The 16,192-nt window shown below is 41.4% G+C and overlaps 1 protein-coding gene across 3 annotated transcripts in view; it reads right to left on the bottom strand.

The window, feature by feature from the left end:
• Positions 1–16,192, bottom strand: part of blmh (bleomycin hydrolase) — a 167,494-nt gene that overhangs the window by 35,698 nt on the left and 115,604 nt on the right. For all 3 annotated transcript variants that reach the window (XM_068010433.1, XM_068010432.1, XM_068010435.1), the window contains 4 exons: positions 9,388–9,543; positions 8,119–8,277; positions 5,024–5,091; positions 567–684 (listed from right to left, as the gene is read on the bottom strand). In XM_068010433.1, coding sequence (XP_067866534.1) covers positions 567–684; positions 5,024–5,091; positions 8,119–8,277; positions 9,388–9,543 — 501 coding nt within the window. The remainder of the gene's footprint in view (positions 1–566; positions 685–5,023; positions 5,092–8,118; positions 8,278–9,387; positions 9,544–16,192) is intronic.

Genomic DNA, 16,192 nt, shown 5'->3' with positions numbered 1-16,192 from the left:
CTGTTGGTTTTTGAATGTATGTGTGTGTGCATGAAGGTTAGGATGAATAAGAAGTTATAACATCTTTAGACATAGATTTATCTCAATAGTGTTTATGATTTAGTTTATGAATACATAGTTAATTTGTTGTTGTTTAAAGATACCTGGTTTGGTCTGTTTTATTCTAGGGGTTAATAAAGTGATTAATTTGGCTAGGTGGGAAATTCTGGTAGAAACTTTAATAATATGCTGTGAACTGTGGAGTAATGGGACTGAATTGACAGTGCATTACTCCTGCCTTAGTCGTAACACTGGTAAAACTTTAAAAAAGCACAAGACATTTGGTCGTACTAAATTTAAAGAGGAATGCTCAATTGTAAGCCTGTTGTTTATGCAGTTTTATTGTAAGCAATTCTAAAGTTTGCAAAATCATTACACCACACCTCCTTCCTTGAAGCTGAATGTATACAGCCATGATGTGGAAAACATCACTACAAATCCATTGGCACAGGACAGATCCAGTCACCCGCATAAACAAAGCCTGGGTGCAGTGACGGGGGTGCAGTTAACTGTTGAGTGAGAGTTACCTTTTCAGAGAAGCCAGTTAGAACCATAGCATGAGTCATCTGTGATTCACCATATATCAGCCGTTCTGCCTTGCCCAAGTTGCTCAGAGAAACTCCAAACAATAGCTCTTGGTTAAGTCTGCAACAAATACAAATTTTTGTGAATTGCCAGCATCATTTTTACTTTTAAAAAGAATTTACTTTCATCATCATTTGGTCTCGTTTCTATTATTTGCTTTCTTTTAGTAGCCACGTACCTTGGTCAAAGTACTCTTGTGCAGTCGTGCAAAAATATATTACTATGCTCAGTCTGCTAACAGGTAGGAGTGTTAGTCCAAACCAGAGCTTACATCAGTGATCAAAAAATGTTTATTACAAACATTATTAGCAATTGTATGCTGTACATGCAGAGTGAGTACTATAAAGTCTGGTACATTGATTAAAATCTAGTATATTACTCACATAAGCAAATCTTATGCCTGCTAATATTTCACAAAAATGACACGAATCATAACTTTAAAGCTCGAAGCTACACCTCATACTAAAGCAACTCTGATACCTTCAAATTACAGGTGTATACAGTACCTATTGAAATTATACAGTGCATATTTTCCTTGCTATTACTGAATGCATGCTTCCAATAACAAGGTACTAGATTAGTACTTATTGGTATTTAAATTTCACTAAAGATCAGATTTACTTCTCGGATTCCCAGAAAATGCAATCCATGTCTGGTGACAGGATTTCATATACTTTCTTTATCAGGGTTACTTCAGTAGTCTCCCCAACTCCCAGGAAGGTGCCTTACTTGAAGCCAGCATTGGTTGGAGAATTGGTGGTACAATAGTCCTATCTCATTGAGTGCATTCCATGGGTGGAGTCAGGGATCACCAAATTTGCATGATAGGTACAATTATGTGTAGTTTTCAATCGCTCAGTGCCAAAATTTCCCCCAACTCATGTATCCAGGTGTCCATCCAATCGCTTTTAACTATACATCTACTTATCAGCTTCTGGAGCTGAATGAACACAAGAACACACAGTAAGTAATCTTAAAATTAGCCCCCTTTTGCAGTGATTTCGGCATTTGCAGCTGTGAAACCTTCATTTGACTGGCATTAAAAAACTGAAAAGTGTATGCATGCAAAAACGCTTGAATCGAGAAAAGTATGTGATAATGTTGGTAAGAAATAAAACTGGGATCTTGACTGATTAAAATGAATCGGTATCCCAATTAAATCCTCTCTTTTGTTACTTTTTCTAAAACCTCAATTCTGTGCAGTCCACTGCAGTTCTACTGTTTAGAACAGAAATACCTCAGATCATCATAAAGGAGATTGGCCTGGATATTAAAGCAGAGGCGAGTTACAGGGCCTGGGGAGGGTTGGAATTGCTCGTGCAGAACCCAGAAGAAACTGTAACGGGTCGGATTTCAACATGGTTGTCTAATTATAATTTCACTTCCGGGTTTCCTGTCTCCAAGAACGGGCATGAACGACACAATCCAAACACCACCATTTCAAGAGACAATATAAAAATGGAATTTGGAGGAGAGAGGTGGTTTTGGAAGGAGCCGATGAGTGTTACTGAGGATAGATTCAGGACAAGCAATGACAGTACCAAGGTTCAACGACGTTTTCCATGAGTTACTGCCGGATACAGTCAGAATGGGAGGGGCACAATTATCCCCAGTAATGCTGCTCTCGCTAAAGCGGCTTGTTTGGAAGTGGCTGAGGAGATGAGCGTAAGAAATAGGAGCAGGTAGGCCATTTGGCCCTTTCTGGCTGCTGTGCCATTGAATAATAAGGTCGTGACTGAACTTCTACATCAACTCCACCTTCCCGCTTGATCCCCATATCTCTCGATCCCCTTTGGTGACCAAAAAATCTATTGAGACTTGAATACACTCATTGACTCAGCACCCTGGAACAAAGAATTCCAAAGACCCACAACGCTTTGAGTGAAGAAATTTCTTCTCATTTCAGTCCTAAATGGCCGACTCCTTATACTGACACTATGGCCTTAGTTCTAGGCTCTCCAGCCAGGGGAAACAGCCTCAGAATCTACCCTGCCAAGCTCTTGAAGAACTCTATACTTTTCAATGAGATCACCTCTCACTCTTCTGAGCTCCAGAGAATATAGGCCCATAGGCACAGTGGCGCAATGGTTAGCACCGCAGCCTCACAGCTCCAGCGACCCGGGTTCAATTCTGGGTACTACCTGTGTGGAGTTTGCAAGTTCTCCCTGTGTTTGCGTGGGTTTCCTCCGGGTGCTCTAGTTTCCTCCCACATGCCAAAGACTTGCAGGTTGATAGGTAAATTGGCCATTAGTAATTGCCCCTAGTATAGGTAGGTGGTAGGGAAATATAGGGGCAGTGGGGATGTGGTAGGAATATGGAATTAGTGTAGGATTAGTATAAATAGGTGGTTGATGGTCGGCACAGACTCGGTGGGCCGAAGGGCCTGTTTAAGTGCTGTATCACTAAAAAAACTAAAACTAAAAAAATTTTACTCAATCTCATCTCATAGAACAAGTTCCTCATCGCAGCAATCAGGGTCACTGTATCCCGTTCTTGAATACAGTTTAGGAAGAGTTTTCATGACTTATGCAAAGCCAGAGAAAGTGAGTACAACTGCTGCTTCATATACATCCTGTCGTGTACAACAACCCCCTGCCTTGGCCAAGTGTACTCCAGCATTCCACACGACCACTTAAGTTTCAAGAGCATCCATGGTTCACTTCCTCACCTCCCCATTGCCACTCACCCCAATCCTGATGCAATGTAGTGCACCTGTCTCAGTCACCCTCACCGAATGCACTGCATCCATCAGGTGACTCTGTGACAATCACTCAGTCATAGATCTGTTCTTTCGCCTGTGTAGAAGAGAGCACAAAACTCAAGAGGGAGAGCATTGGAATTGGCCTGCCACAAACTGTGCAGTTGATAGATCAGAGGAGCCCGTGTAGATAAGTGGCTGATCTGCATCGCTCTCAATCAGAGATGGGGACTGATAACTCTCAGATGCCTAGTGGCAGAATTAAAACTCTGACAAATGTGTTTAGTTTCCTTCACAAAATGACTGAAATATGAGAAGCAGAGTATGGTGATCGTCACAATTGTTACTTTGTCAGGACGACGTCATTTTCATTTTATCGGTCTTCCAGGGCTTTCATGCATAGAACAACAGTTTGTGGATATGCCCGACGACGGAGCAGCTCATTCCTTCTGAGGGCGTTCCATCACAGGGCGTACAGCCATGCACCAGCTATGCAAATAGTCAGACTTCAGCAGGTCTAATTCGATAGTTGGGTTTCCACCTGATGTTCAAGTTGCGCACAGGCTTTTGCTGTTGGCAGGTACAGCTGTGGAGAGTCCGGATCGAGGGATGCACTCCCTCCCTCCCTCCACCAACCCCCCACCCACCCCCAAGTTCTACTCAGCTGACAAACATGCTGTAGCCCAGGGGCCATCATTGAGCATTCGTCAGCGGGACCCTCAAAGGCTCCATAACTCAGAGGTTGTAGAGTACCCTGTTACCTCAGCACAGAGCAAGGATCATCGAATCTGAACAACTGAAGTTTATTGAGGGAACAGTGAACATTTTGTGGTTGCACAGCTCTTCGAATTTACCTTGCAAAATTCATAATAGAGATTTACAGTAAAATATCAGCCTTTATTAGCCAAGGCATAGAATATAAGAGCAGGGAGGTTATGATGGAGCTGTATAAAATGCTGGTTGGGCCACAACTGGAGTACTGTGTACAGTTCTGGGCACCACACTATAGGATGTGATTGCCCTGGAGAGGGTGCAGAGGAGATTCACCAGGGTGTTACCTGGGCTGGAGCATTTCAGCTGTGAAGAGAGACTGGATAGGCTAAGGTTGTTTTCCTTAGAGCAGAGAAGGCTGAGTGGGGACATGATCGAGGTATACAAAATTACGAGGGGTATTGATAAGTTAGATAGGAAGAAACTTTTTCCCTTAGCGGAGAGGTCAATAACCAGGGGGCATAGATTTAAGGGAAGGGACAGGAGGTTTAGAAGGGATTTGAGGAAAAGTTTTTCACTCAGAGGGTAGTTGGAATCCGGAATGCACTGCCTGAAGAGGAACCCTCACAACATTTAAGAAGTATTTAAGATGATCACTTGAAACGCCAGAGCATACAAGGCTACGGGCCAACTGCTGGAAAATGGGATTAGAATAGTTAGATGCTTGATGGCCGACAAACAGGCCAAAGGGCCTGTTTCTGTGCTGTATAACTCTATGACCCATAATTTTTCACTTGACGGTGTACAATAAAGTACACGAAAATATTTCAAAAGTTCAATAAAGTAAATATAAAATTAGGAAAACTGAAATGGATATATGTGTTAAATAGGCATAATATCCAGACAAATATCTTACAATGCATAGTGATGGTTTGTGCTACTTTTAATCTATACAGCACAACTTTATTTGTTTCATGGTTTAGTACTTACATTTTTAGATCACTAATCCCCAGTTTGCTGTGAAATTGTTTCCCGACATCACAGCCAAACCAGACTGCCTAAAGAGTAAAGATAATTAACAATATTAGAAAGAAACAAAGAAATTGCATTTTTATTGCATCATTCATGACCTCAGGACAACCCGAGATGCATTGTAGTCAATCAGCTACTTTTGAAGTATAGTCACTAACGTAATGTAGGAAACACAGCAGCTAATTTGCACACAGTAAGGTCCAAAAAACACAACAATAAGGTAATGATTAGATCATCTGTTTTAGTGATGTTGGATGAGGGATAAATATTGAGCAGGACACAGGCAGAATTCCCCTGCTTTTCTTTAAAATAGTGTCATGGGATCGGAGAGGACAGATGGAACCTTTAGTTTGGCATCTCATCTGAGAGACAGCACCTCTGACAGTGCAGCACTAAGGGTGTGGTGCACTGACGTGTCAGCCTAGACTTTGTGCTCAAGTTTCTGGAGTAAAACTTAACCCACAACTTTCTGGCTCAGGGTCAAGAGGGCGACCAACTGAGCCAAGGCTGACAGCTGTTAGTATTCAGAGACATCCATTTATTATACTAATAAAAAAGTTTTATCTGTTTATAGGCATTAAGTCATAGGTTTACCAGGAAGCAATCCTCCTGATGATATCCCTGTGTTATCAGGGCCCTGCACCAGAGACTTTACTTGCAGCATTTCCAGAAAAGTTCATTATGTACAACAAGGGTCGCGGTCAGAGGTGGGGCCTGCAAACCTGCAAATAAATGAGCTGGAGAGGGAGAGTGCCTGGAATGAGAACAGCAGGTCCTAGCACCCAGAGAATAAACAGCAAATAAAAGTAAGAAAAAAAGATAAAATATATAACATACAATGGAGCTGGAGTGGACGTGAGAGAACAGCTCCCACTCACACTTTCACCATCTGTGAACATGGAAAAAATGACATGGAACCAAAGAAACTTCCTTTTAATGTGCTGCTTACAAAAAAGGACTTTGCTGCTGAAATCCCATTGCAGTCACTACATACAAACTGCACAGAAAGAGAAAGCCTTTTTGCAATTAAACAAAAACCTCATTAAGTTGAAACAATTTCAAAGAAATGTTCTAACGAAGCTGGAGCGTTCTGATATGTTTTCATTGCGAATATTAGGGAGGTTTGGTGAGCAGCTGCCCACTAACATACTTTTCTGGAAGTAAAAATTGTTATGGCTGTGAACGTTTTTAATCTCACAGAGCCATCTTCTGTTCTAAGAAGTGACTCCAGCTGAGGGGGTAAGGGAGGGTGGGGCAAGCTCCTGATAGACTCTGACAGAAGCATGGCTGAGCTGCTCACATTCCCACACAATGAGTCGCGACTCCTGTTTTATTGTGACAGAGATATAACACTCGTGGAGCAGACAAAATTCAGCCACTGTGCAGCTTTCAGTGTCAAAGTTCAAGCAGTTTTGGTGAATTGAGAGTAAAGGACAACTCTAATTTACCACAATATTTTCTGGTTACAATGTGGTCAGTTTTCTTTAAATGCCCCTGAGCTACACCATGTGAGATGAACTAGTTGTATGTAAAAAACAAAAGGAAAACAATATGTTCAGAGCATCAAGTTTGTACCTGTAACTTATGTTCTGAAGGTGGAAGTTATAGTTACATTTGAAAAGTGTGCGCACATGACATTGTTCACAGGTATTCTGACACTTAAGAGTATGACTGTGATGTATAGCTGCTAAGATGAAGCTGTGATTAACCTGGCCTCTCCTGTTAAGGTCACTGCTCCAATGCTGCCTGTGGGAGGGGTAGTGATTTAAATAGGCTGATCCTGAAGATCCCTTGCCTTTGGAGGATGTCACTTTGGGCAGCATGTGGATTTGAGAGGAGGGGTTGATGGATGGTTCCTTGGGAGGGACTTGAGGCAACAGTGCTGGAGTGGGAAGAGAAGCCATTGATGAAGATACAAGGATAGAATCAGACGGATAAGTGAAACTAACCACTGAGCTGGACAACAGAGGAGACGGGTTAGAGGAGGATGGTTTGGTTGACTTTGTAACTGCAGTGAGGATGAGGAGGAATAGTGAGCCACGGTCACAATCACAAAGAATGTCAGCCGTGACTTTGATTCAAGCTGTTTCAATGCTGAGGTAGGGCGTACAGCTGATTAGAGAGAGATTCAAGCATGGAGTTGCAGGGAAGATATACTTAGTAAAGCTTATTGGGGGGGGGGGGGGGAAAAAGAGGCAGCAGCCTCAAAAAAGTACATTTTAAACTTATCTTTGTGGGGCCAGGGCTCGCATGGAAAGTTTGTATCCCTACTGCCCCAGGTTCCTCACCCTTTCCAACCACAAGACATGATGAATTCCCCCACCCCCAGCAAACAAATGACCTCTTTATACTCCAGAATCCTCAGTAAATTAATTTCAAATATGTAAACCGGAAGTATTGGTTGAAATTTTTGGGGGCGGTGGAGGGGAAAATCACATTTTTGAACATCAGTTTATCTTTAAAAAGTAGTGACTCATTTGTGCTAAAAACCTGAAAAGGGTTAGCAAATACTTATATAATCTAACTGTAGTGCAAATAGAACATCATTCCAGTATTGATTTGGATATAGAATTCATTTTAATTTTTGGTAGTTTATTTTTTTCCTTTTCCTCATTCCCAATTTTGACTTGTTCACTTATGGCAGCCAAGACTGAAGATCAGCTCCTACAGGAGGGCCATGCTACAGAAAGTCACTACAGTGTGCCTAGCCCTCTAATTATGTGTTTCCTTTCTCCAGGGGAAGTGGAAGATGGAAATGCAAGTCCCAGGTCTCTGCTCAAGGCCTCTTCGGGACAGCATGACTGAAAAGCATTAGTGAAACACAAGTAGACAATTGAGGCACATTGGCCAGGATTTCTTCTTTGGGATGGACAATACTTTCCTATAAACAATATTCAGAAGCAAATTCAGACTTTGTAGAGGTTTTCCAGTTGGCTACCTACTGTTTACTCCCATACATTTACACACAAGTGGATCACACTTGTACTTTGGTGAATGCTTTAATTTCACTACAAACTGTAATTATGGAAAGGTAAATCTGAGAATATACAAACCTCTCCATTCTTAATGGAAGCAGCAGCCAATTCCTTTAACACCTCAATTGGCTGGTTGATGTATAAATACTTCCGCGCAGACACCATGTTATTCAGGAAATCGACTGTGTACAGCTTTCCATAGGGGTTGAAGCATCTGGGATCATTACCCAAGCACACCTAGAAAACACACAGCAAAAATCTTTCTTTAGCATGGCGGTCAGTACTGGTGAAATAATTGCATTACCCAAATTATTCAAGTCTTCTAAATGAAGCACAGCAAGTATCTCAATTCTAACTGACTGTTCCATCTTAATGCAAATTTCATCATCAAATCAGTTTATTTATCACTACATCAACACCATTAAATTTTTTTTTTAGGGTAACACCAATCAGCACCAAGGAGCTTTATGCATTGTTGAAAACCGCTTTAAATCTCTGTCACTAGATCCCTTTCAGCCTTTTCTGGCATCTGACGTTACTATGCTTGCAGTAAGACGTACAGTGCACTGAATTCCACCACTCAAAGCACATCATGGGTTCATCTGACCAGGTCCAAAGGCTCAGAAACTGCCATGCCATATCTTTTATACTCCTCAATCTCTTATTTTTGGAAAATGGAAAATAAAAACATCTTAAAATGATTTTACTTCTGGTCAAATCCAACACAGGAAGAAGCTAGAGAAGTGCAAGTGGGAGGAAGGAATAGAAGGACATTATGGTAGAGTTACCAGCTCAGACCTGTTAGGTTGAATGGCCAGTTTCTGATACAGAACATTGGCTCTGGTCAGTCAAGAAATGAGTTGGTGTTCAGGTGTTCAACTGTCACTGTAACAGGAGAAGATATTGAAAGATACAAGATCCTGAGGGACAGGGTGGGTGTGGAATGGATGTTTACCCTTGTGGGAGAGACTAAAACTAGGGGACACAGTTTAAAAATAAGGGGTTTCCCATTTAGGACAGAGATAAGAGGAATTTTTTTTCTCTGAGGTTCGTGAGTCTGTGGAACTCTCGTCCCCGGAGAGTGGTGGAGGCTGGGTCATTAAACATTTTTAAGGCAGAGGTAGACATATTATTGACAAACACGGGAGCCAAAGGATATCGGGGGTAGGCAGGAAAGTGGAGTTGAGTCCACAAATAGATCAGCCATGATCTTATAGAATGGCAGAGTAGGCACGAGGGGCCGAAAGGCCTACTCCTGCTCCTAGTTCATATGTATGCTTGGAAATAAAGCCCTTAATAGCAAGTACGTCTGTTCTGGTCGACAATTCCACAGACTTTTTCTCTTACCTTGTCCTCCATGTTGAAAAGTGGCTTCACATGTTCTTTGTAAAACTTTAGAGGTGTTAGTGGCCCAATCTTCTGGTAGTTCTTTTCTTTGTCTCTGAATTCCCAGGTAATAGTTTCAGAAGGGGTGCCCAGACAAATACTAACTATTCTGAAGACCTACAAAAGACACCAAACACCTACCTCATTAGCAGATAATGGAACGATTTACTCAGAAGCAACTGCTAAAACAGGAGGAAAATATCTTTTATTTTGGGTGGAAATTCAGTAACTACAAAATGGACAAAGAAAGATTACAAAATCTGTAAGGATCTATCACAAACAACGCTGCTTAAATATCCAAAGTACTACCACACATCAGAGGCATTTAAAAATACTTCCACTGTGTAATCATCCATGGATGTCCTGCTTCACAATTTCTCTAATCATTTTTATATAGTCTGTAGTGTATATGCTGTTCCGTCATTGTCCCTGGGTCAAATTCTCGGAATTCCCCACCTAACGTTATCATGGAAACACTGTCAATCAACGTGGCAGTGGTTCAATGAGAATTCCCACCATCATTACCTTCTCAAGGCAAGTAAAGGTAGGTATTGAATTCAGTTTAGCCAGCTTTGCTCACATCCAGAGAGAAAAAATAAAATGAAAATTGGAATTGGAGCATAAATCATTTTTATTTAAATCACAATGATTCCTTTATTAGAAACAACGCGGTGAAAAATAAAATATACGTCAATCTCACTATTCTATATTAGGCATTCATAGGTTACAACAGCTTTGAAGTGTTACCAGTGACCATGGTTCTCTCACACTAATTCTCAACAGCAACATTAGGTTATAATTTGCACATATGCGGCCATGTTAAAATCATTAGAATTTTATGATTCTCATGTGTCACCTTTGGCATGTTTCCGGCAGTTTCTGCAGCCATACTGGTGCCAAACGTCGTGTCCTGCACTCCTTTGGACCCCACCAGAAAGGCCGAGAGGGGGGTTTTGACGACTGGGCAACTCTCAACCTCCATAAATTTGCCCAGGCATGCGCCATGGAGAGGTCACTCACTGACCACCTCCAGGCGCGTATCCATTGTCTCTCGAGATAAGGAGGCCCAAAAGAATAAAAAAAAAAGACCACTTACCCTTCCCAAGGTGGGAAAAGGATCTGTGTCCACCAGTAATGTAAAATTGCATTGTACAGGAAAACTCCTGGCTGGAACAAAACGGTCTCTCTGTGCATCCCCAACCCACCCGCAACCATCATTCCCCAACCCACATTACCCTCAACTGCCTGCCTGTCCAGCGCTGGTAATGGTAGCTTTTTACATTTAGCAAGCTGATGTCCTATGTTCCAGTTCTGGAAGCACAAAACAAAACCACCCTCAAAATGATTTACTGTGTTTCCTTAGTTATATTCCAGCAATGCCTCAGCTACGAATGGTATTACACAACTAGGCTACTAAACGGAAGTATAGTTTAAAGCACTTAAAAACAGAATGCATTATCCATCCATCCAGTTCAGCCAGTGTTTTCCAACTAGTGAAAGGTTTAAAAATGAATTTGAGAATGCAAATTTTACCTGCAAATAAATTTGGTCTTTTTGGAAAGTGAGAATTGGAATAACACTGGCACAGGAACAGCAAAAGCTGCAAAATTTAGTTGACGTGCAAGATACAAAACGTTTCTGAATTAACACTCCCATGTTATAAAGAACTTAAAATTCTTTCCCCATAATTTTTAGAAATACACTGCAGTTAATTGGACAGCGCTGGTTTTCTCAATACACTCTCCCAAAGTGTTCAGTAAAGCTAGACCAGTTGCATCAGGTCACTTGATGTCTGCTAACTTCCGACAGTTATATGCAGTTACCCTCGGTCAATTTCTGCCTCTATTGGATTCTTTCGCTAACCCGATTCAGCAGACAAAATGGAAACATAGCGCCTCTTTTTTAAAGACTGAGATCTGTAGAAAGACAAGCATTTTCACTGTCAATGTACAAATGCAGAGAAATCTGTCTTTAGAGGGGTTTAAAAAAAAAAGCAAGCAGGGCTCTGGAGGGTCATGAGTATTCGGAACTCACTTCCTCAAAAGGCGGTGGAAGCAGAGACTTTGAATATGTTTCAGGCAGAGGTAGATAGATTCTTGATAAGCAAGGGAGTGGAAAGCTATCGGGGGTAAGTGGAAATGTGGAGTAATCAGTTCAGCCATGAGCTTATTGAATGGCGGAGCAGGCTCGAGGGGCCGAGTGGCCTACTCTTGCTCCTAATTCATATGTTCGTAGATTTAGTCATCCCTCGAGTTGTGGTAGAAATGTAAACGGAATTTTAAACACGAAGGGGTAGATTTTCAATATGTCGCTTGGGCATGAATCTGGCAATGCTAGTTGATCATATTTTCATTTCCATTGAAATCAGCACTAGTTTTACACTCTGGCTGCAAGGTGGAAAATCTACCCCTATAATTCTTCAATGGATTTACAGATGGATGGCACATTGAATATAATATTTTGCGGACTGTATTAAATTTGTCAATTTAGAAGCAAACCTACGGGCCAAGAAAGATGCAAGAAAAGGTCATCATTCCATCCAAACAACAGTGTAACCATGCTATCTGAGAGTTTAAAAAACTACCAATTTGGGGGGGAAATTTGCAAGATTTCTCTCCAGTTCCAATGAAACAAGACTCTGGGAGGCTTTAGCAGCCTATAACTTATCAAAATTCCAGCTAACGCACCCACTATAACTGGAAATGTTGGAAATGCTCTCCTTTTTCAGAAACTTGCTCCCTTTTGAAAGAATGAACTTGTATTTACAGCACCTTTCATGCCCTCAAGATATCCCAAAATGCTTAGTATCCAAACTGTTGTAAATGAGGCAACACACAGCAAGGCCCCAGAAATAGTGATAACTTTTTAAGAATGATTTCTGCTACTTTGGGCCAGTCTTGGAATACAAAATCATTTGTGCAGATAGAGTTGGTTACCCTATACTTACATAACTTTGCAGCAGTGTCAAAATTTTCAATAGCCTCAGCTATTTCCCATAAACTGTCCAATATAACTTGGGCGATTCAATCCCAGGAATGGAAACAATTTTATAATAGATCAGTTTCCTTAAATACATTTGGAACAAAGTGAAGTGAATAGCATTTAAATACAATTATACTCGCTAGTGTTTCTACTCTAATTTCCTCATGTAGGTCTAATTATAGAAAAATGATCTTTAACATTTTAAGACTGATAAGGAGCAGGCAGTTATTTACTATGTCTTTAATCATTTTGTACAGGGAATTGTTGCCGAGGTTGCTTTATATCATCAGTCTTCAAAACAACCCGCTGGTGATTATGCAAGTCATAGCAAATTACAGGTAATAAAAATAATCCCCTTACAGGAAGTTAGAATTAACAATAATGATCTAATACACTTTAACTACAGTCTTGGCATATAACCAGAATGTGAGGAGGTGATGGTACAGCGGTAATGTCACTGGACTAGCAATCCAGACCCCAGGCTAAAACTCTGGGAGCATGGGTTTGAATCCCACCACAGCAGATGATGAAATTGGAATTCAATTAATAAAAATCTGGAATTAAAAGCTCGTTTAATGGTGACCATGAAACCATTGATGATTGTTGTAAAAGCCCATCTGGTTCACTAATGCCTTTTAGGGAAGGAAATCTACCGTCCTTACCGGTCTGGTCAACATGTGACTCCAGACCCAGAAATGGCCTAGCCAGCCACTCAGTTCAATGGCAAAAGGGGATGGGTAATAAATGCTGGCCTAGTCAGCGACACTCATCCCACAAATGAATAAAAATAAACTTTACATTGCAAACATTTATTCACTGGGGGAGATTCCTATAAATTCATAGAACCACAATAGTATCATCTTCCCGCAGCTCAGATGGGCAGACCTTTTATTTTATTTTTATTTAGAGATACAGCACTAAAACAGGTCCTTCGGCCCACTGAGTCTGTGCCGACCAACAACCACCCATTTATACTAACCCTACAGTAATCCCATATTCCCTACTGCCTACCTCCACTAGGGGCAATTTACAACAGCCAATTTACCCATCACCTGCAAGTCTTTGGCGGTGGGAGGAAACCGGAGCACCCGGCGAAAACCCACGCGGTCACAGGGAGAACTTTCAAACTCCGCACAGGCAGTACCCAGAATCGAACCCGGGTCCCTGGAGCTGTGAGGCTGCGGTGCTAACCACTACACCACTGTGCCGCCTTTGAGCTCCTTAGAACTGGCGAGGCCTCACATACAGCAGTCGATTTGCCAGAAAATTGTGCATGTTTTGACACTTAAGAGAAAATGCACCAGTGACTTTCCGATAAGTTGCTCACTGTGTCTGAGACCCCATCGGTCGTGTGCAACTTTGGAAAGTTCTACCCCAAGTCTCTAATAACTCAAGGCCTTCCAGGAATGTGCAAGCAAAGCGCTCCTAGGCCCCCAAAAGCCGACCACATTAAGCTGACTTTACAGGCTTTTAAGTGTACATCTGCTCCACTGTTCTTGGACCTGTGATCTTCAGGTAGTTTAAACTGGGAAACTTCCACTGCAGATTTCTGTGAAGAGGTTTAAGGGGGTGGGAAAATATTAGGGACAAAAAGGATTAATTTTATCAAAGACAATATGAGGGCATAATAACATTAGCTATATAATTTCCCTATAGAGGTCCTCTGTGGTAAACATTTTCTCAGTAAAATATTTTGTCCAGTGGTACTCTCATTAGTCATCAAAACATTTTCCATAATTCTCAGGTGTTTCAACAACTTTGTTAGAATAATAATGATTCTCAAAAACTAGCATTATGCTTTAGCAGCTTGAAACAAGCTAGCATAGGGGTAGATTTTTTAATGTTGAATTGTTTCATTAATACTCAAATCTAAACAAGTGCATTTAGACCTCTGCTATTCACCATTTTCCAACTTTACTAGATGGACCAAGTGTAGATATGGGATTTTTAGTTGAAAGTTATATAGCCGAGGCCACTTACTCCAAGATCATAAAACATGGAGGAAAGTGCCAAACTATGCCCATCACTGGAGCATCAGTGGGAATCCAAGTTTCTCTCTTCTTGACTATTGTAGGATTTTAAGAAGTTTTCTTTCTTGTAATGAAAACATGGCTATCACAGCCTTCATTCATGAAAACACTCCATTAAAACAAAAAGCTGTCCTTGCCCAAGTGATTGCTCGTCATGTGTGCCTCAAGCACATCAGACCTTCAAACCATTTCTCTTCTCACTGGATATTCATTCACACTCACTCTGCGGCAACTGTCAACTGAAAATCCAGGCTGAAATTAATTTCCTTGCACCTAGCCCAGGAGCAGTAAGCGGCACCTGTGCTTCTCGCTGTTTGAAATTTGAGCCTGGGGCCTTCCTTTGCTGTAGGCTACATTTCACTCTGGCCTTGATGATTTGACATTGACTTGTGGTCATTTATTATAATATTTCACCAACTTGGCCCAGTCATTCATGTGAACTGATAATTCTCATCACTTGCGGAAAGGTAGCTGCTTTTACCTCGTCAAACCTTGAACTTGTGGTATACAGAAATAACAGCAACTTCTAGTGACAATAATATCTAACAGTGCGTCCTTGTCTGAAGGAATGTGCTCTCTCAAGGGAAATGCTATGAAGTAGCACAAGCCAAATGTGGTGTTTTTGTACGAAATAGCAGAGTTGTTGAATAAGGAATGTGCTTGTTCTTGAAGTAAATGCTTTAGGTGATATCAGCCAAATATGCATTTCTGATATTCAAGGGCACCAAGCGACATTTCTTTGAGCTTGATTATTTTAGGAAGTATCCTTCACTCTGTTATGCAAAAGGGGAACTTGAAGGATTTGATTTGCTGTCCACTTCGTTATGCCAGTTTTCTGGATGGAAAATGAGGGGCAAAAATGACCAATTTCACAGGAAGATGCCCCATGGAGGCTTGAAAAACATCCAACATGATTTTGATCGGGCCATTTTGCAGGCGTCTGGACTCACCACTTAAAACTTGTGTTGGTGCCTAATGCCTGCTTTGGGAACCCGAGAAAACTAGGACACCAAGTGGAGTATGCATTGGATGTGGATGCAGCCTGGTGAGTGATTGCCAACAAAAAGGTAAGTTTGATTTTTTTTTTAAATTTCGCTTGGAGCTAGGGAGAGAACTCTTGGCAGTCATGATCTGTCCCATCCCACTGTCCTCCACCACCCTCCATTTATCTGAGGGTTGCTGTCAGCAGAGGAAGTGGCTTTGTTACGATGGTACTTCTATATTTTTGGTTTTTTAAAAAAATTATGGACATTGTTTTATTTGGCAGAACTGAAAAGGATTCCATCGAATTTTTTCCACTGGGGTCACTGAAATGACACTGAGGGGACTTGGTTTTTAAACAACCCTTACTGGAAATCACCTGTCTTCAGATAAATATGCAGCAGGGGCTTTTTGTACTAAGGGGAGATGGTTACAGAGAAGTGACAGGTCAAGATTTATAGGGCTGAGGAGGCTTGATTCGAGATTGTTTTTGGTTTCACTTTAGAGAGTCACTTGGGGTTTGGACAGTGTTCTGAAGGAATTTAAGAATCAACCTGCCAAAGGACAAAATCCCAGCTCAGCCTTTTGCCATCTCTTTGAACAGCCTGCCAGCTTTGCCATCTCTTTTGAGAAGCTCTTAGAAGTGAGTATAAGAAATAGAGAAACTTATGCGGCATTCCTCCTGAAAAGACTGCCAGAAACCCCCTGTTGCCATGTTTCTTCTGGAAAGCCTGCTGAAGTGATCCTCAACATTGCCAGAAAAGAAACAAGAA

This window comes from Heterodontus francisci, chromosome 30 (genome assembly GCF_036365525.1).
Source record: "Heterodontus francisci isolate sHetFra1 chromosome 30, sHetFra1.hap1, whole genome shotgun sequence".
In the NCBI taxonomy this organism is placed as follows: Eukaryota; Metazoa; Chordata; class Chondrichthyes; order Heterodontiformes; family Heterodontidae; genus Heterodontus; species Heterodontus francisci.
This window is presented reverse-complemented; position numbering and strand designations above follow the sequence as displayed.